The 22,617-nt window shown below is 43.4% G+C and overlaps 1 protein-coding gene across 4 annotated transcripts in view; it reads left to right on the forward strand.

Annotated features, from left to right (window-relative positions):
• Positions 1-22,617, forward strand: part of cadm1a (cell adhesion molecule 1a) — a 420,614-nt gene that overhangs the window by 336,450 nt on the left and 61,547 nt on the right. For all 4 annotated transcript variants that reach the window (XM_020485689.2, XM_020485691.2, XM_020485692.2 and 1 more), the window contains 3 exons: positions 9,172-9,324; positions 11,828-11,965; positions 22,052-22,210. In XM_020485689.2, coding sequence (XP_020341278.1) covers positions 9,172-9,324; positions 11,828-11,965; positions 22,052-22,210 — 450 coding nt within the window. The remainder of the gene's footprint in view (positions 1-9,171; positions 9,325-11,827; positions 11,966-22,051; positions 22,211-22,617) is intronic.

The following is a 22,617-nucleotide window of genomic DNA, read 5'->3' on the forward strand; positions in this document are numbered from 1 at the left end:
ATGTCTTACTCACGTCCGCCACGGAGAACGAGAGCCCACAGTCCTCGGGAGTAGGCCACGTCGATGGCACTGTGGTATCCTCAAAAGCAGGTGAAGAAGGTGTTTTGCTTGTCCGTGAGCAAGACGTCCGTGTCCGCGACGTGGCTGGTTTTCCCTTTGATTGTCTGGAGTCCCTGCCACATACAGTTGAAGTTTACATACACCTTATCCAAATACATTTAAACTCCGTTTTTCACCATTCCTGACATTTAATCCTAGTAAAAATTCCATGTCTTAGGTCAGTTAGTATCACCACTTTATTTTAAGAATGTAAAATGCCAGAATAATAGTAGAGAGAATGATTTATTTCAGCTTTTATTTCTTTCATCACATTTCCAGTGCATCAGAAGTTTACATACACTCAATTAGTATTTAGTAGCATTGCCTTTAAATTGTTTAACTTGGGTCAAACGTTTCAGGTTGCCTTCCACAAGCTTCCCACAATAAATTGGGTGAATTTTGGCTCATTCCTCCTGACAGAGCTGGTGTAACTGAGTCAGGCTTGTAGGCCTCCTTGCTCACACACACTTTTGCCCACGCATTTTCTATAGGATTGAGGTCAGGGCTTTGTGATGGTCACTCCAATACCTTGACTTTGTTGTCCTTAAGCCATTTTGCCACAACTTTGGAAGTATCCTTGGGGTCATTGTCCATTTGGAAGACCCATTTGCAACCAAGCTTTAACTTCCTGACTGATGTCTTGAGATGTTGCTTTAATATGTCCGCATAATTTTCCTCCGTCATGATGCCATCTATTTTGTGAAGTGCACCAGTCCCTCCTGCAGCAAAGCACCCCCACAACATGATGCTGTCACCCCAGTGCTTCACGGTTGGGATGGCTTGCAAGCATCCCCCTTTTTCCTCCAAACATAACGATGGTCATTATGGCCAAACAGTTCTCTTTTTGTTTCATCAGACCAGAGGAAATTTCTCTAAAAAGTACGATCTTTGTCCCCATGCGCAGTTGCAAACCATAGACTGTCTTTTTTATGGCGATTTTGGAGCAGTGGCTTCTTCCTTGCTGAGCGCCCTTTCAGGTTCTGTCAATATAGGAATTGCTTTACTGTGTATATAGATACTTTTGTACCTGTTTCCTCCAGCATCTTTTCAAGGTCCTTTGCTGTTGTTCTGGGATTGATTTGCACTTTTCGGCACCAAAGTACGTTCATCTCTAGGAGACAGAACGCATCTCCTTCCTGAGCGGTATGACGTCTGCATGATCCCATAGTGTTTTTACTTGCATACGATTGTTTGTACAGATGAACGTGGTACCTTCAGGCGTTTGGAAATTGCTCCCAAGGATGAACCAGAGTTGTGGAGATCTACTATTTTTTTCTGAGGTCTTGGCTGATTTCTTTTGATTTCCCCATGATGTCAAGCAAAGAGGCACTGAGTTTGAAGGTCGGCCTTGAGATACATCCACAGGTATACCTCTAATTGACTCAAATGAAGTCAGTTAGCCTATCAGAAGCCTTTAAAGCCATGACATACTTTTCTGGATTTTTCCAAGCTGTTTAAAGGCACAGTCAACTTAGTGTATGTACACTTCTGACCCACTGGAATTGTGATACAAATAAGTGAAATAATCTGTCTAACAATTGTTGGAAAAATTACTTGTCATGCACAAAGTAGATGTCCTAACCAAAACTATAGTTTGTTAACAAGAAATGTGTGGAGTGGTTGAAAAACGAGTTTTAATGACTCCAACCTAAGTGTATGTAAATCTCTGATTTCAACTGTACGTGTCTGAGCCATTGAATTGCAACTCCGCTTTGTCTCTTTACTAATGTTTTGCTGTTTGATTGCCTTACGGAGGGCATAACTGCACCGTTTGTATTCAACCATATTCCCAGTCACCTTGTCATGGTTAAATGCGGTGGTTTCGGCTTTCAGTTTTGCACGAATGCTGCGATCTAGCCACGTTTTTTTGTTTGTGTAGATTTTAATTGTCAGTGGGAACACCATCCCCTATACACTTCCTGATGAACTCAGTCACCTTGTCAGTGTATACGTCAATGTTATTCTCAGAGGCAACCGGGAACATATCTCAGTCCGGGTGGGTCCGGGTGAATAAAAACAATCTTGAAGCATGGATTCCGATTGGTCAGACCAGTGTTGAATTGACCTTAGCACGGGTACTTCCTGTTTGAGTTTCTGCCTATAGGAAAGGAGGAGTAGATTAGAGTTGTGATCAGATTTGACGAACGGAGGGCGGGGAAAAGACTTTGTAGCCAACCCAGAATGGAGTGTACCAGTGGTCGAGAGTTTTTGAAGCTAGAACATCAATAGCGTTTTCCTCAAATTTGCTACAGATGTTATTATACTGAACAAAAATATATACGGAACATGTAAAGTGTTGGTCCCATGTTTCATGACCTGAAATAAAATATCCCAGAAATGTTCTATATGTTCTATATGCAATCTAATTCTGTGCACATTATCGGGCAACAGCACCACCAGAGCTGTTGCCACATAATTGAGTGTTTCTCTACCATAAGCCGCCTCCAACGTTGTTTTAGAGAATTTGTCAGTACGTCCATCCAGCCTCACAACCGCAGACCATGTGAACCACGCCAGCCCAGGATCTCCACATCTGGCTTTTTCACATGTGAGACCTTTTTTTTTAGTGGTCTGTGACCAACAGATGCATATCTGTTTCCCCAGTCATTTGAAATCCATAGATAAGGGCCTAATGAATTGATTTCAATTGACTTCAATCCTTATATTAACTGTAAATCAGTCAAATATTTGAAATGTTTGCTTGTTGCATTTTAGTTTTTTGTTCAGTGTGGTACTCTCCACTCGCACACACATTCATTTGAAGAGGTTGGATATACACCCACACACACAAACATACACACAAACATACAGTATAGTTATACATACAGTATAACACTTTTGCAACAGGTTCCCAAGTCCTGTCTACTAATCTTCAGGCATGAGTGTACACACACACACACACTCACACACACACACACACACACACACACACACGGAGAAGCAGCCACGTCCTCGGAAGGTCTCCCATCTATCTCTGACGCATCCAATGTTGTGTCCCTCCCTCCCTTTGCACCAACACAAACTTCTTCCTCACACAACTACACAGCCACTCAGCCATGTCCTCAAGATCCCCATCGCATGCATAAATCGCGCCTCGTGTTTTTCTGTTTCGCTGGGGCACCAAATACCAAGCCCACAGCTGGCTGTCAAGGGCATCTCATCTTTTGACGGGGCGCCTTGATCTCTTGTGATCTTTTCCCAAGAACACTCTGGCATTTCACTGCAGCTGCACTGTTTAATTATAGCTTGGCTCTGCTACCAGCCTCCCCTGGAATATCATATTGGGCCTCTCCAACTAAAATCCATATTGGGGGGGAATAAAGGAGAGAGAGAAAGAGAGGAGAGAGCTTTGACATTGACATCCTGTGACCCCACTTCAAGGGAGCGGTCATAGCCCTGTGTGGTGAGGTGGCCTCACCTCCTCCCAGGCTTAGCCCTCTGCACACAAAGTGAGCACACACAAACACACACACACACATACACACAATGATATACTGTAGGCACACTTAACGAGTTAAGAGACACCCACACGCTTTTGGACTGGCATTCACAGTGAAGAGACAGACACTTGATACCTGTACAGTGGATGGACAGCCATACTTTTGAAGGCCAGGGTGTGTGCGGGGTCCCCTGGGCCCCGGATGGTACCTGTCTGAAAGCAGCCTCTGCATTACCAAAGGACACCTTTACCTTACCTTGACCACTACAGCTCCCAATCTCTTAAAGAAAACCTCACCTCCACTTCCTCTGGTTTTTCAAGGCACTGACCAGGCCATTAAGGGGACGGCAGCAGCCAAGCCAAAAGTTCACCCTCTCTGATCTTTCCGCCCCTCGCTTTATCATTTAAAGGTGTCTCTCTCCGGCGCCGTTCAAAGGTGAGAAAACCGCATGGAATCAGCTAAAGGGCCATGGGAGAAGAGCCACGATTCCACGATTCCCTTTTCTACAACACTTGAAGTGTGTGTGTGCGAGTGTATCGTGTCTGCATATGTGCGTGCATGTGTGTGGTGGGGGTCTGTCAGAGGAGCCAAGTTACCCTCCCCCACCTACCTTCGCCCTCTCTCGCTCCTTAATAAAACTTTAATGGGCTCCTCTCAAAAAGTAGCCGGGTCCACTAATCAGAATTGATTGCCGCCACTTAGGAAGAACCCAGAAGCTTGTCTCCAAGAAGCTGGAGCCAGCCCTCCTCGATGAAACCAGGGAGAAACGACGCAAATGATATACAATGAGAGAGAGAGGGAGAAAAGAGAGAAAGAAAGAAGAAAGGAATAACCCATTGCAGCCATCAAAGTTGAGTTTATCTCATCTTTATATATTTTTTTGCTCTGCTATGAATTGGAGTTTATTTTCCCCCTTTTGTGTTTACAGTCAGCTTCATTTCAATGCAGAGATTGCCAGGACTCAATGGATTTGGCTGGGTGTGTTTGTGCAGCCTTTTGAGCCCCATCATCCGTTTCCTCGACGGTGCCGAACGGACCTTTGGCTATTTGTGATAACACGAAAATAAGCAATGTATATTCAACACCACTTTAGGCGACTGTCCACCCCTCGCGAATGGAAATGAGTGGCATTTAAAATTTAAAAAATGGCATTGTCCGCGTTGATCTGACCTAGGCAAATGAATTTGAAATCTTGGACAGAAAGTCCTCTGTTTTATTATTTCATACTATTTCATACCTAAGTAGGATCACTTTATTCATGAGATGGCTTGGGGTCTTCTGATACGAGGTAAATAACAAAAGAGACGAATTGAGTGATGCAATACCCTCCAAAACCAATTATGTTTTTTGAATACTCTTGCAATGTGAACAGTGGATCAGTTTTATTTTGAAGAAAGCTGTTTATTCATTTTCATAAAGAGGCTGTTTGTTTGGTTGTAGAGAGGCTGCATGAAGAACATTGACTTTGGTTTTCACAATCTAATTCAAGACCACCACAGAAATTAAACATATACATTCCCTAAAATAAAAATGTATACTGTACAAACGTTCCTCCAAGTCTCTGCCTTGTGTGGGTGGGTGTTAAATAAAATAAATGTGCTAGTTTTGAAACTCCTATAGCTGCTGTATTCAAGTTTGAATCAGCAGGAATAGTCTACTGCTGTGTTTTGAGACTTCCACAGCGACAACCGCCCCCCACCCCCCTCCCCACACTTAATCCAAAGACTTTGTTTTCATTATTGTTACCAAAATCCTCCCGGCAAGCATGCTTCAATTCTAATTAGGATTGTCAGAATTGCTCCGTCTCTCCTCAGCCCGAACTCATGATGAGGGAGAAAGGGGTGGAAAAAGAGAAGAAAGGGAGAGGGGTCATCCTCCATGTTGTAGCACCTCTGAACCCAAAGAAGAAGGGGATCGGGAGAAATACCTCAGAAATACCTCGCCAGGCATGCTTTGACATTCCTGGAATTCATTTGTTTGCGAAGCCTTTTCTTTACCGCCCACATCTATTATTCCATCTGAAATGTACTGCAGTTTCCAACCCTGCTGTGTGACTGGGCTATTTCCCATTGTTTCCTTGTCCTTGTTCTTCTTTGTGTCTGTTTTCTCCCTGTTCCTTGCCACTATGAATCATATTCCCACATATTGTTTTGATCAAGTGTTTGTTGCCTCACCAGTGTCTCTCCACACTTGTTTCTACTGTGTTGTCATTGCCTTTTTTTGCCCACTTCTGTCTGCCCCTGTGTTTGTACCTTCCAAGAAGTACATTATCTGAGAAACCCTCTGCCAAACTAAAGGGAATGAAAGAACGAATCAACATCGAAATACTTTCTTTTTCAGTTAGTTTTCTTTAGTGGAATTGTTTTCCACTTCTAGTGCCTTTGTTTTCCTTGAACTCACCCCATTGGACAGCACTGCTGCGGCAGGAGCTAGTGGGGACAAGCTGCGTGTCCATTCCCGGGCTCCCCCGTGGTGAGCTGGATGTCGCGGGCGGGCGCCGTTGTTGTGCCGTAATGGGGACATGGCGGGCCACTGAACCCTCACAACATGGCGACGCTTGTGTCCAGGAACAACATCACTGCACTAGTGAAAGGCTATGTTCCCTGTTGAACACAGAGCTTTTGTGTTGTCAAGCCCTAACACTGTTGTACCATCCAAAAATGTGTTCAGTTCAGTTTCTCACCACCTCCAATTCTCTCAGTTTTTTTGGCCAAAGCCACATCTGTGTTGTTGATATACACTACCTTTCAAAGGTTTGGGGTCACTCAGAAGTGTTCTTGTTTTTGAAAGAAAAGCACATTTTTTGTCCATTAAAATAACATCAAATTGATCAGAAATACAGTGTAGACATTGTTAATGTTGTAAATGACTATTGTAGCTGGAAATAGAAAATCTACATAGGCGTACAGAGGCCCATTATCAGCAACCATCACTCATGTGTTCCAGTGGCACGTTGTTTTAGCTAATCCAAGTTTATCATTTTAAAAGGCTAATTGATCATTAGAAAACACTTTTGCAATTATGTTAGCACAGCTGAAAACTGTTGTGCTGATGAAAGAAGCAATAAAACTGGCCTTTAGACTAGTTGAGTCTCTGGAGCATCAGCATATGTGGGTTCGATTACAGGCTCAAAATATCCAGAAATAAATAACTCTGTGTACTACTCCCTTCACAGAAGAGCGCAAACTGTCTCTGACCAGAAAAGAAAGAGGAGTGGGAGGCCCCGGTGCACAATTGAGTGTCTAGTTTGAGAAACAGACGCCTCACAGGTCCTCAACTGGCAGCTTCATTAAATAGTACCCTCAAAACACCAGTCTCAACATCAACAGTGAAGAGGCGACTCCGGGATGCTGGCCTTCTTGGCAGAGTTCCTCTGTCCAGTGTCTGTGTTCTTTTGCCTATCTTAATCTTTTCTTTTTATTGGCCAGTATGAGAGATGGCTTTTTCTTTGCAACTCTGCCTAGAAGGCCAGCGTCCTGGAGTCGCCTCTTCACCGTTGATGTTGAGACTACAATTTAGCATGCAATGGGCATGCTTGCTGTCCACCACAGCTGTTGCCAGAGAGCTAAATGTTCTCTACCATAAGCCTCCTCCAAAGTCGTTGTAGATAATTTGGCAGTACATCCAACCATACACAACTGCAGACCACGTGTAACCACGCCATCCCAGGACCTCCACATCCGGATTTTTCACCTACAGGATCCTCTGAGACCAGCCACCCAGACAGCTCATAAAACTGTGGGTTTGCACAACCAAAGAATTTCTGCACAAACTGTCAGAAACCTTCTCAGGGAAGCTCATATGTGTGCTCGTCGTCCTCACCAGGATCTTAACCTGACTGCAGTTAGGTGTCATAACTGACTTCAGTGGGCAAATGCTCACCTTCGATGGCCTCTTGCTTGCTGGAGAAGTGTGCTCTTCACAGATGAATCCCGGGTTAATCAATACCGGGCAGACAGCGTGTATGGCGTCGTGTGGGCTAGCGGTTTGCTGATGTCGACGTTGTGAACAGAGTGCCCCCTGGTGGCGGTGGGGTTATGTTATGGGCAGGCATAAGCTATGGACAACGAACACAATTACATTTTATCGTTGGCAATTTGAATGCACAGAGATACCGTGACGAGATCCTGAGGCCCATTGTCGTGCCATTCATCCGCCACCACCACCTCATGTTTCAGCATGATATTGCAAGGCCCCATGTCACAAGAATCTGTACACAATTCATGGAAGCTGACAATGTCCCAGTTCTTCCATGGCCTGCATACCCACCAGACACCATCACCCATTGAGCATGCTCTGGATCGACGTGTACGGCAGTGTGTTCCAGTTCCCGCCAATATTCACCAACTTCGCACAACCATTGAAGAGGAGTGGTACAACATTCCACAGGCCACAATCAACAGCCTGATAAACTCTATGCAAAAGAGATGTTGCGCTGCATGAGGCAAATGGTGTTCACACCAGATAGTGACTGGTTTTCTGAATTACGCCCCTACCTTTTTTTTAAGGTATGACCAACAGATGCATATCTGTATCCCCAGTCATGTGAAAGCCATCAATTATGAATTAATGCATTTGTTTCATTTGACTGATGTCCTTATAAGAGCTGTAACTCAGTAAAATCTTAGAAATTCTTGCATGTTGCGTTTGTTCAGTATAAGTCCTCACGTTGGGCTGACAGCCTCTCTTGCTCTCCTCCTCCTCTTTTCCTCTTTTTCCCATGCTTTTGGAATAAAAGCAAAAGAGCACGGCTAACCAGCTGGAACCAAGAACAATCAGCTTCACCCCATCGCCATCACAACCCTGGCTTTCATGTGCCCGCCGCTGCAAACTGTAATGATGCCAGATCATTTTGCTATTTGTTTCCATTTATTTATGTATTTATTCACGCTACCTCTTTTTATGTTGTTGGTTTCGCTCTTTTGAACTGGTCTGCTGTTGGTGAGAAGAAACGTGGCTTGGGGAGGGGAAGAAGACACAGAGAGCAATAAATGGCCGCTGTCAGTCTGTTGGGGTTGGTGGGGGGAAGGTTTCATCTTAACCAGACGTTGGCATTCTCCGTTGGCATTCTCCATCGCGTGATCCAAGGCAAAACAAACCACTAATGGACTGCTCATTAGTCTGCGAGCTTGTGTGTGTGTGTGTGTGTGTGTGTGTGTGTGTGTGTGTGTGTGTGTGTGTGTGTGTGTGTGTGTGTGTGTGTGTGTGTGTGTGTGTGTGTTAGTGTGTCATTCAGCAAACACTGCTGTTCTAATTAGGTGAGGGACCCTGAGCTGGATACGAAGACCTCAAAGTTAAGACTGGCGTTTGTTGTTTGGTTTGGTTAGCATCCCTCTATGTGAGCTCTCTCCATAGGGGGCAAGCAAGGTTTGCTGGATGTGATGGACTAGAGTCGGAAGTGTGGGAGTGAGCATATGACGACCACGTGCCTGTAGACTTTACCTCATACTTTAACTCTTGAAACTCCACCTGGAACTCCACTCAAAGATACTCTCACCTAGTAGGTCGACATTCATTTTTATAGTCAGTGCATAACAATGACACTCTTTTGACCTACCCCCCCCCCCCTTCTATCGCTCCTTTTCTCTCTCTCCCTCTTTCTCTCCCTATCTCTCTTTCTTTGACCATTCAGCCCTGAAAGATGCCCGCTTCCAGCTGGTGAACTTCTCGGACAATGAGCTGCGGGTGTCTCTGTCCAACGTGACCCTGTCTGACGAGGGGAGATACGTGTGCCAGTTGTACACAGACCCTCCACAGGAGGCCTACGCTGACATCACTGTGCTGAGTATGACACACTTTTATTTGTATTTATTTTTATATTTCACCTTTATTTAACCAGATAGGCCAGTTGAGAACACCTTTATTTAACCAGATAGGCCAGTTGAGAACACCTTTATTTAACCAGATAGGCCAGTTGAGAACACCTTTATTTAACCAGATAGGCCAGTTGAGAACACCTTTATTTAACCAGATAGGCCAGTTGAGAACACCTTTATTTAACCAGATAGGCCAGTTGAGAACACCTTTATTTAACCAGATAGGCCAGTTGAGAACACCTTTATTTAACCAGATAGGCCAGTTGAGAACACCTTTATTTAACCAGATAGGCCAGTTGAGAACACCTTTATTTAACCAGATAGGCCAGTTGAGAACACCTTTATTTAACCAGATAGGCCAGTTGAGAACACCTTTATTTAACCAGATAGGCCAGTTGAGAACACCTTTATTTAACCAGATAGGCCAGTTGAGAACACCTTTATTTAACCAGATAGGCCAGTTGAGAACACCTTTATTTAACCAGATAGGCCAGTTGAGAACACCTTTATTTAACCAGATAGGCCAGTTGAGAACACCTTTATTTAACCAGATAGGCCAGTTGAGAACACCTTTATTTAACCAGATAGGCCAGTTGAGAACACCTTTATTTAACCAGATAGGCCAGTTGAGAACAAGTTCTCATTTACAACTGCGATCTGGCTAAGATAAAGCAAAGCAGTGCGACAAAAACAACAACACAGAGTTACACATGGGATAAACAAATGTACAGTCAATAACACAATAGAAAAATATATGTACAGTGTGTGCAAATGTAGAATATTAGGGAGGTAATACAATAAATAGGACATAGAGGCAAAATATTTACAATTTAGCATTAACACTGGAGTGATAGATGTGCAGATGATGATGTGCAAGTAGAGATACTGGGGTGCAAAAGAGCAACGACAACAACAAAAAAACATTATGGGGATGAGGTAGTTGGATGTGCTATTGACAGATGGGCTGTGTACAGGTACAGTGATCGGTAAGTTGCTCTGACAGTTGATGCTTAAAGTTAGAGAGGGAGATATAAGTCTCCAGCTTCAGTGATTTTTGCAATTTGTTCCAGTCATTGGCAGCAGAGAACTGGAAGGAAAGGCGGCCAAAGGGGGTGTTGGCTTTGGGGATGACCAAAGCCAACACAATGTTTATAGAAGGGAAATATGTCTCAGACCATCTACGTTGACATTAGTTATGTATGATTGAGTATGATTAAAAACACACACACACACACACACACACACACAGAGCTATCACTGGCACGTCAAAGACCGATGGAGTGGTTGATCCCACAGCTGTATCTTAAAGTAGCCTTCTCTCACTAACTTTTGCACTGAGACAAACTTTAACCCTTTCTCTTCAGCATGTTTTTGTGACAGAAGATAAGTGCCGGGTTTCAATAATGATAATAAAGGACAAATAAATACAGTCATCAAGGTGTCAAGCCAATGTGCAAAGCATGAATTGAATAATAATATCCTTGAAAAACTATTAACAGGAGTAAAAGTCTCGCTTTTAGGGATGAGGCCATTTCATTGAAAGCAAAATATGTTTTATATGTCACTTTCATGATGTCATGTTTTGTAAGCATACATACAAAACAATCCAAAGCCAACAGAATGGCTTCAATCTAAACCTTGTCAAGCTAGTTGACGAACATTGTCTTCAGTTGAAATTTGCCGTCAAAGCAGAAACACTTCAAGAGCCACGCCAATCAAAACCCAGCACCCATCCAGTTCTCCACTGTGCATCTTCACAGGGTTTTTGAGGGGAAATTACATTGTGTGCGTATTATACTGTACAATGCGACATACAAAATGTGCTTGAAACAAGAGCACGCACTTAGACATAATGATGGCGTTTTGGCAATGAAGTTTGACAGCGGGATGCGGGGAATGATTGTGATCTGAAAGTGTTCACAAGGAGAAAATGGGGAGGCTGGCTCTGGCTTGGATCTGTGTGTCTGGGCCAAGGCAGGGGTAGAACAGTGCAAATGGTATCAAGCTGTTTCAAGTGGCAGTAGGTAGCCAGCAAGAGCTGGAATTAAGTAACCCAAAATCGGTGAGTGGTCTCAACTCACATGTTTATGGGAACAGTCTAGTTTAGAGAAGTGGGACAAAACATCCTACAACATCTAAAGTGTCCTGCATATTGTCAGCGTATGGGCTTTATTATAAAGTGGGTGATATATTTTTTTTGTGTAGAGCCTTTCGCCAAAAGCTGATAGGTGCCGATTCTGACTTGGATATGCGCACTTAAATATAACTTAGTCCTTTTTCACACTTTCTTTTCTGCGCGCATTCTGACTTTGTTTTGTTTACAACAAAACGACTGTAGTCAATCTGATTTATCTCAAAGTATTTCCAAAAATGGTTAAGACTTCTAAGATGGTGGTTTAAACCCCCTGGTTTTTAGGGTGATTTTATGCCCCAAGTTCCTTTAACACTGTGTCTATTTGTCCCTCCTGCCAGTCCCTCCAGGCAACCCAATCATCGAGTCCCGGGAGGGGCAGGTAATCGAGGGCAATGAGACAGAGATGACCTGCACCGCCATGGGCAGCAAGCCCGCCGCCACCATCAGATGGATGAAGGGAGACAAAGAGCTCCAAGGTAGGTTACTGCCCGTTAACACTGTCACGCCCAAAACACTTTGTCAACCCTGTCACTCACAAAATACTTGAGTGGTCTTCTACAGTCGGAGACTTGGCGCTCAGTCTCCGACTGAAAGACCAAGGTCTTAAACTAGATGTTTCTTTTGTAGACGGATAAGAAGGCGACGGTTAAAGTCATTGTAGTGAATTACTCAGTATGAATTGTAAAGTCGTCTATTGTTGTAAATGCATCATTTTCCATTCCCTACATTGATTAGGTTCAAATGAATTGACTCAGTGATATAGTGACACATTCATGACCATATCTTTATTCAAAGACCTTCACATAGTGTGTCAATAAAACCAGACCGAGACTCAGTGGGTGATGGCTCATCACCAAGTCAACACCAAAACCTCTCCCCTCATCATCTCCATAGACGTTTCCTGTAGCCCATCTCGTGGCACCTCTACCTCTACGGTCTCTTTCTAACTTTCCTCTCTCTTGATTTATTTTCTACTTCCTTCCTTCCCTCATTCCTTTATAATTAGCCCCACGTCAATGACACTTCCGCCTAATTGGGTCACTCCCGTGGCTCTGAATGAGTTCCATTAGAGTGATGGGCTGGCTCAGTGGTCGACGAGCCTCTTGGCACAGTGGCAGCTTTCAAGCCTCTCTTCAAAGGGAGCTGGGATTAGGGGGGCCCAGGATTGGGCCAATGGAATGACCCCCTGCTGTTCCAGTTCCTACTCAGCATAGTCCAAAGCTCTTCACCCACGTCATAACCACAACCTCATACCAATCACTAATGGTGCAAAGCCCTAATGAGGAGTCAAAGCCTTTCAACTTGGTTTCATCTACTCAATGACCACTTTAACTCAGGAGACGGTCGGCTGACTCTGGTTCTGCAGGACTGTGTGCAGTGTATGCAGGCTTAAAAGGAAAACTCCACTCAAAAACTATATTTTGTTCCATTGTTAATACAGACCCAAAATGTTTTGCATGTCAGCATTCAAGTTTTCATGATATTTGACTTTCAAGAAGCAAAGTGTCACTTGCCACATCATGATGATGCGTGGACTAATATTGTACATTTTTTAAGCTATTTTTTGAATGGATCTGCCAAGCGCTAACACCTGATTCACGTAAACAACTAATCATGGTCTTCAATATAGACCAGGTTTAGAGGAATCCGGTGTTTTAGTGCCTGAGTCTACACCCACTGTGGAACTCCAGGACAGTTGGACAGTTCCATGCGTTAACCATTAGCGTAACTACTCCAGTCTTGTTGAATAGCGCTGGCTAGGCCTAGCTGTGTGGATGATATCTTTCTTCACTCTCTGGGTTGACAAGAGAAGTTACCTGACAACAAACAGAGGATGACGGAGAGTTCCAACATCTGAACTTTACTGTGATGTTGCTAGACAACAGTTCCAGGGCTTTCTATTGCCAACCACCTCTGAACGTAGACTCGCTTCGTCTTGAATGATGTGGAGTGGAGGCCATGTTTTTTTTTTTTTTTAATTGCCACATCAACATGATGAATATGGCATGCCACATTGTTCAAAGCAGATTTCAAATCACATTTTATTCGTCACATGCTTCGTAAACAACAGGTGTGGACTAACAGTGAAATGCTTACTTACGGGCCTCTTCCCAGCAGAAAGAAAGAAAATAGAGAAATAATCCAAAAGTGATATTAATAATACAGTCCCTTCAGAATGTATTCATACCCATTTACTTATTCAGCCCAAATTCAAAATGGATTAAATATATTATTTTGTCTCACCCATCTACACACAATACCCAATAATGACAACATGTTTTTAGACATTTATATAATTTCCATACAGTACCAGTCAAATGTTTGGACAAAAATCAGATCAAACTTTATTTGTCACATGAGCCGAATGCAACAGGTGTCACCTTACTGTGAAATGCTTAGTTACAAGCCCTTAACCAACAATGCAGTTCAAGAAAGAGTTAAGAAAATATTTACCAAATAAACTAAAGTTTTTAAAAATTATAAAAAGTAACACAATAAAATAACAATAACGAGGCTATATACAGGGGTTACTGGTACCATGTCAATGTGCGGGGGTACAGGTTAGTTGAGGTCATTTGTTAATGTAGGTAGGGGTAAAGGGGGGTGGTCAATGTAAATAGTCCGGGTGGCCATTTGATTATTTGTTCAGCAGTCTTATGGTTTGGGGGTAGAAGCAGTTAAGGAGCCTTCTGGTCCTAGACTTGGCGCTCCAGTACTGCTTGCCGTACGGTAACATAGAGAACAGTCTATGACTTGAGTGACTGGAGTCTTTGACAATTTTTGGGGCCTTCATCTGACACCACCTAGTATGTAGGTCCTGGATGGCAGGAAGCTTGGCTCCAGTGATGTACTGGGCCATACGCACTACCCTCTGTAGCCTTATGGTCAGATGCCAAGCAGTTGCCATACCAGGCAGTGATGCAACTACTCATTCCAGGATTTTTCTTTAGTAAAGTTAGGACGGAAGCCTGCCTGTATCTTTGTAGTAACTCAGTATATTGATACGCCATCCAAAGTGTAATATAACTTCACATTGCTCAAAGGGATATTCAATGTCTGTTTTGTTTTTTTACACATCTACCAATAGGTGCCCTTCTTTGCGAGGCATTGGAAAACCTCCCAGGTCTTTGTGGTTGAATCTGTGTTTGAAATTCACGTCTCGGCTGAGGGACCTTACAGATAATTGTATGTGTGGGGTACAGACATGAAGTACTCATTCAAAAATCATGTTAAACCCTATTGCAACGTATTATGTGATTTGTTAAGTATATTTTTATTCCTGAACTTATTAAGGCTTGCCATAACAAAGGGGTTGAATACTTATTGACTCAAGACATAGTTCCACTTTGACATTATGGGATATGGTGTGTATGCCAGTGACACAAAATCTCAATTGAATCACAATTCAGGCTGTAACACAACAAAACGTGTAAAAAGTCTTGGGGTGTGAATTCTTTCTGAAGGCACTGTAGATACACAATGAGTAACGATAACTCCACTATATACAAGGGGTACAAGTACCGAGTCAATGAGCAGGAGTACGAGGTAATTGAGGTAGATATGTGGGAGTTGTAATAACTTCATGGACAGAATGTGGAGGTTGAGAAGGAGGAGGCTTGAGGTCAGAAGAGACCAGGGCTCTTTATAATGTCATCTTTCCTAGGTTCCTTGCAAAATCATTTATAGATGGTCTGAGGGGAAGGACCTTAGACCTCTAATATGGTTGAGAAGGAGGCAAGGAGATAGGAATTGAGGAATCATGGAAAGACTAATTGAGATAGAGCCAGGATGTAGGACACAACAGGGAAGAACGTGTCACCACGGTCCATGCCACTCGCCGCCTGCTCCAAATTGCTTTCGGCACCTTGCAGATTTATTTCTAATTAAACATCCTCGTGATTTAACCTAATTACCTTAAGGGATAATCGGGCGTGTTTTAAATATCATTTAAAGGTTACATACCTGTCCTGAATGTAAACCAAGATGTCGGCCTCTGAAGCAAAGCCTCAGTTATAGCTCTTCTCTTGCCCTCTCTCGGTCTCTCCCGCTCTCTTTCTCCCCTCACCCTTGCCCTCTCTCTGTCTCCCTTCTCATTTCACCCCTCTCCCTCTTTGTCCTCTTTCTTATCCTGCTTGTTTTGTTCTGTGGTTAATATTTCCCCCTCTTTTATATCCTGACTTCCACGGATATCTCCAGCACTTAATCGTACGAGTGAAATGAAAGTCAAGGAACAATAGGAGTTCCAGCAACACAGGTTTTTGTCTGGACAAGACTAGATGAGAGAGAGAGAGGCGGGGGGTGGACGGAGAAGTGACGGACAAGGGCGAACATGGCCATTAGCCTTAAGTCTTCAAAGAGAACCACCGGGGTGATTTCAATTATCCTGCCACACTGTGCCAGAATGACTGGCAAATTGATAAAAGCATAATTGAACTTGCAGTCGGCAAGGAGTCAAGAAATGTCTGAGGCGTTTCGACGGATCTGAGTTCATTCTCCCCAAATGCAGGCCACCAGCGTACCCCACCCCCCGTGCTCCTAAATGGCGCTTAAATTACAATGATCGATTTTCGAATGTAAAGTAACGGGGACTGTTAATGGCGCTGCATGTGAAGGAATAGCTAAGCAATTAAAAGTAGCTTGACTCCATCTGCATTGATGTTGAACCCCGAGCTTCACTCTTCAACTACCAAAGCAATTCGCTTTTCATTAACGTTAATATGTATGCTAGCACTCAAAAATAGTGTTGGAATAATCTCAAGCGCCACATCTGAGATTGTGGCTATCAAACGGAGATGCTATCACCGTGGGAAGATGATATCTTATCTAAGTAAATAAGATTCCGTTTGCATCATCCAATTCAAAAGGTATTTGCATCTCCATCTTTTGAGGAAGTGCCCAGCACAGGTTTACTATAGTATAATGTTGACAGCGCAGTGCAGTGATATGCAACATACCAGCAATTATCTACTGTGTTATAATTACATAAAATGTAGGGGGAATCAAATTAAGTCCTTATGTCAAGATATACATTGCACATTCTCGATGTGATAGAGCCAGTGTCTGCTGACTGTCTTTTCCCCTGGTAGTAAATTGTTCACTTGATCTCATTGGTCAGGCAGTTACCTCAGCTGGTTTCTCAGTTCAGAAAAATAACTGACTGTGTTTGATATAAGACACACCTCGGTGCTCCATCTCCACGATGCTTTATTAGCGCCAAATTCGTTTTTACAGTGCTCACCATGTGCTGCTATCTTTATTGATGCCAGCAGTATACCACACTGCATCCCACTGCTGGCTTGCTTCTGAAGCTAAGCAGGGTTGGTCCTGGTCGGTCCCTAGGTGGGAGACCAGATGCTGCTGGAAGTGGTGTTCGGGGGCCAGTAGGAGGCACTCTTTCCTCTGGTCTAAAAAAAAATTCCCCAGGGCAGTGATTGGGGATGGTTCCCTGTGTAGGGTGCTGTCTTTCAGATGGGACATTAAACAAGTGTCCTGACTCTCTTTCTTCACTAAAGAGGAGGATCCACCAGGATCCATCTGTGAAGAGCACACATCTCCAGTGGCCATTGAAGGTGAGAATTTGCCCACTGAAGTCAGTTACGACGCCAAACTGCTGTCAGGTCAAGACCCTATTGAGGATGACGAGCACGCAGATGAGCTTTGCTGAGACACTTTCTGACAGTTTGTGGAGAAATTCTTTGGTTGTGCAAATCCACAGTTTCATCAGTTTTTCAGGTGGCTGGTCTCAGATGATCCCGCAGCTGAGGAAGCAGGATGTGGAGGTCCTTTGCTGGAGTGGTTAATAATGGTCTGCGGTTGTGAGGCCGGTTGCACGTACTACCAAATTCTCTAAAACGATGTTGGAGGCGACTTATGTTAACATTAAATTCTCTGGCAACAGCTCTGGTGGATAATTCTGCAGTAAGCATGCCAATTGTTCCCTCAAAACCTGAGACATCACTGGCATTATATTGTGTGACAAAACTGCACATGTTTGGGGCCTTTTATTGTCCTCAGCACAAGGTGCATCTTTGTAATCATCATGCTGTTTAATCAGATTCTTAACTTGGAACCACCCATCCCGGATCCGGGATAATTGTCATCAACTACGCTAAATAGCATAGCGCAACGGTCAAATAATCTTACTAGAAAATATTCATGAAATCACAATTGAAATATAGAAAAACACAGCTTAGCCTTTTGTTAATTACCCTGTCGTCTCAGATTTTGAAATGATGCTTTACAGCGAAAACAATACAAGCGTTTGTGTAAGTATATCTATATACTAGGAAAACATTATGTAGACCTAGTGGCAGGTAACTTGGTTACGAAAATCAGAAAAGCAATCAAATTAATCGTTTACCTTTGATGAGCTTCGGATGTTTTCACTCACGAGACTCCCAGTTAGACAGCAAATGTTCCTTTTGTTCCATAAAGATATTTTTTATATCCAAATACGTTAGTTTGATGCATTATGCTTAGGAATCCACCGGAAATAGTGGTCACGACAACGCAGACAAAAATTCCAAATTATATCCATAATATCGACAGAAACATGGCAAACGTTTTTTATAATCAATCCTCAAGGTGTTTTTCAAATATCTTTCGATAATATATCAACCGGGACAGTTGGCTTTTCACTAGGACCGGGAGGAAAAATGGCTACCTCTCTGTTTTGCGCAAAAATCACACTGAGAGCCAACAACAGACCACTTACGCAATGTGGACGTTTACGCTCATTCTTCAAAATAAAAGGCCTGAAACTATGTCTAAAGGCTGTAGACACCTTAGGGAAGCCACAGAAAAAAAGGAATCTGGTTGATATCCCTTTCAATAGGCAATAGGGATGCATAGAAAGACAGGGGTTTCAAAATAAGAGTCACTTCCTGATTGGATTTTTCTCAGGATTTCGCCTGCAATATCAGTTCTGTTATACTCACAGAGAATATTTTTACAGTTTTGGAAAATTTAGAGTGTTTTCAATCATAAGCTGTCAATTATATGCATATTCTACCATCTGGTCCTGAGAAATAGGCAGTTTACTTTGGGAACGTTATTTTTCCAAAAATAAAAATAGTGACCCCTAGGTTCAAGAGGTTTAATATGCCACACCAGTCAGGTGGATGGATTATCTTGGCAAAGGAGAAATGCCCACTAACAGGGATGTAAACACATTTGTGCACAACGTTTTAGAGAAATACGATTTTTGTGCATTTGGAATATTTCTGGGATCTTTAATTTCAGCTCATGAAACACTTTGCATGTTGCGTTTATATTTTTGTTCAGTATACATTCAGTTGCCAGTTTATTAGGTACACCACTCCATTCACGAAAATGGTTGGCTCCTACAGACAGTAATTCATTTAGCCATGGCTTGCTATATAAAGCAGGCAGACAGGCATCGAGGCATTCAGTTACTGTTCAGTTGATCGTTTGAATGTGCAAAACGAGTGACCTAAGCAACTTTGAGCATGGTATGATCATTGGTGCCAGGGGTGCCTGTTCCAGTATCAGAAATGTCTGGCCTTCTGTGCTTTTCATGAACAACAGTGTCCAGGGTTTACAGAGAATGGTGCACAAATAAAAAATGTTCAGTCAGCAACAGTCCTGTGGCTGAAAACAGCTCGTTAATGAGAGAAGTCAAAGGAGAATTGCAAGAATTGTGCAAGCTAACAGGCCAGCCACAAACAGGCAAATAACGATGCAGTTCAACAGTGCTGTGAAGAACGGTATCTCGGAATGCACAACTCGTCGGGCCTTGTCACAGATGGGCTATTGTAGCAGACGACCACAGCCTGTTACAGTCCTATCAGCAAAAAAAAATATGCAACTCCAGAGGGCACGCGATCACTAACACTGGACATTTGAGGAGTGGAAAAACATCACCTGGTCCGACAAATCCCGGTTTCTGTTGAGTCATGCTGATAGATTAAGCAGCATGAGTCCATGGTCCCATCGTGCCTGGTGTCAATGGTTTACTTTGTAGAATCCATGCCCAAAGAATTCAGGCTGTTCTGGAGTCAAAGGTCCGACGCAGTACCTAATAAACTTGCCACTGAGTGTAGAGGTCCTGGATGGCAGGGAGCTCGGCCCCAGTGCTGTACTGGGCTGTCCGCACCACCCTCTGTAGGCGGTGCTGTTGCCATACCAAGCAGTGATGCAGCCTGTCAAGATGCTCTCAATAGTGCATCTGTATAACTTTTTGTGGATTTGAAGGCCCATTCCAAATCTTTTCAAGATTCTTCTTCACAACTGTGTGCTTGTGTATGGAACATTTGGAGTCCTTAGTGATTTGGACACTGAGAAACTTAAAGCTCTCTACCCGCTCCACTACAGCCCAGTCGATGTGGGTGGGGGCGTGCTCACAACCCCCCCCCCCCCCCCCCCCTTTCGTGCAGTCCACAATCAGCTCCTTGATCTTACTGACGTTGAGGGAGAAGTTGCTGTCCTAGTACCACACTGCCAGTTTCTGACCTCCCCCTTGTAGGCTGTCGTGGGTGGCCACGCAGTCATGGGAGAACATTGAGTACAGGACAAGACGAAGCACACACCCCTCATGGGCCCATCTCTCTCTCAACCCCCCTTTCTCTCCTGTCCCTTGTTCATTCACACTCATTCTCTATCCCTCTCTCTCTCCCTCGTCAACCTCCCCATCTCTCAATCCAATTTAAATCTATTTCATTTATTGACAAGACCAAAATACACTCATGCTTCCAAATATTGTTACAAAATGGGACAATGGGGAAAGGTACACATCCCTGCCCACTCTCCCTCCCTCTCCGCTCTTTGTGCAGTTGTGGGGCGCAGTTAGCCTATTCAGTGTGGGGATAGTGTGTTGTCTGTATTGTGTAGCACCACAGTTACTCATCAGAACAAGGTATGTGTGTAGGCCTGCTTCACACCTCGCTGTGTACTGTTGGCAGGGGTTACTTTGGGTCAAAATCCCTAAATACAACACTGTCCCATCCAACACAGCAGCCATTGAGTGACTCACAAAAGCCCTCAACAGCAAGACATTTCCAGCTGATTCTCCTTCCATTGACCATTCTCAAGGACGTCTCCCTCTCTCCACTACTTGTACTGTACAAGGTCACTTTCACAGAGCCGCTCCATTCAGAGACCCACAATGGACGCCTCTCCCTTATGCTAAGTTATTACTAGTCTTCCCACGTAGCCTTGAGTACAACAGTATCCCTTTGTTACCATTTCGTTACAAATTAAACATATTCCACTCCCAATTTCATGTGGTTGGTTACATAATACAAGCTTTTCATAGGGGGAAAAAAATATGTTTTGTTTTCAGGTACGTTCAGAGATGTGTACTTCCACAAAAAGTACCAAATACCATGTGGTGTCCTTATGAAGAGAAAACGTATATAGCTAGGCCAGTTACATTAATGGTCTAAAAATTAAGAAGATTGCGTTATAGTAGGTCCTTACAGTCTTGTATGGTATTTTTCTTCCCTATAGGAAAATATGTCACAGGTACAGTTGAAGTGGGAAGTTTACATACACCTTAGCCAAATACAACTTTGGAAGTATGCTTGGGGTCATTGTCCATTTGGAAGACCCTTGTGACCAAGCTTTAACTTCCTGACTGATGTCTTGAGATGTTGCTTCAATATATCCACATCTATTTTGTGAAGTACACCAGTCCCCCTGCAACAAATCAACCCCACAACATGACGCTGCCACCCCCGTGCTTCACGGTTGGGATGGCCTCCCGCCTTTTTCCTCCAAACATAACGATGGTCATTATGTCCAAACAGTTCTATTTTTGTTTCATCAGACCAGAGGACATTTCTCCAAAAAGTATGATCTTTGTCCCCATGTGGAGTTGCAAACCATAGTCTGGCTTTTCTATGGCGGTTTTGGAGCAGTGGCTTCTTCCTTGCTGAGCCCATATAGGACTCGTTTTACTCTGGATATAGATACTTTTGTTCCTGTTTCCTCCAGCATCTTCACAAGGATCCTTTGCTGTTATTCTGGGATTGATTTGCACTTTTCGTACCAAAGTACCTTCATCTCTAGGAGACAGAATGTGTCTCCTTCCTGAGCGGTATGACGTCTGCGTGGTCCCATGGTGTTTATACTTGTGTACTATTGTTTGTACAGATGAATGTGGTACCTTCAGGCATTTGGAAATTGCTCCCAAGGATGAACCAGTCTTGTGGAGGTCTACAATTTATTTTCTGATGTCTTGGCTGATTTCTTTTGATTTTCCCATGACAAAGAGGCACTGAGTTTGAAGGTAGGCCTTGAAATACATCCACAGGTACACCTCCAATTGACTTCATTTGAGAAGCTTCTAAAGCCAGGTGCCATATATCGTCATACTATAAAATAATGTAAAGAAACTCTGCACACTGCAATCTATGCTCGCATGTGGTTTATTGGTGACAACGTTTCAACCACTCAGGTCTTCATCAGGTGCCATAAAATACTGTGGTCTGTGTTAAACGACCCACTACTTAATTCCAAAAACAACAAATTTATGATAGAAAATGGCTGTAAATAACACACAGTGGACCTTTAAATGTGTCTGTCTTCATTTTCCCTCCCAGGTAAGTCAAAGGTAGAGGAGATGTACGACACCATGTTCACCGTGACCAGCCAGCTGACGTTCACCGTCACCAAAGAGGATGACGGTGTGCCCGTGGTGTGCATTGTGGATCACCCAGCCGTCAAAGACGTCCAGGCACAGACGTACCTTGTGGTTCACTGTGAGTATGGGCCGACACTCAAACCCTGTCTATTTTTACAGAAATATTCCTTGCACATGATACGGAAACGTATGGAGAGCATGGGTGAGATAAATGTTTTCTACTGATTGAGGGAAATTGTTTTAGATTTTGTTGTTCCACATATGTTGACTGAACTTTGTCTATCCATCATTTTTTGCACCCAACACAAGTTTGCCCCTTTTTCTCAGAGGCCTTTGTCCAACCTGAAATGGCAGACAAAGGCCTTCAGACTGCATTTCAGGAACTAAAATCAACCAACTTAATGTTTGGCCTATGTTTAATATGCAGTAGTGGCATTATGATACAATGGGTAAGGCCCTGAAGTGCTTGACTTGGCCTTTGGGCTGAAGACCTAGGCTTCAGATACCATTATCTACATAAAAGGG

This window comes from Oncorhynchus kisutch, linkage group LG6 (genome assembly GCF_002021735.2).
Source record: "Oncorhynchus kisutch isolate 150728-3 linkage group LG6, Okis_V2, whole genome shotgun sequence".
In the NCBI taxonomy this organism is placed as follows: domain Eukaryota; kingdom Metazoa; phylum Chordata; class Actinopteri; order Salmoniformes; family Salmonidae; genus Oncorhynchus; species Oncorhynchus kisutch.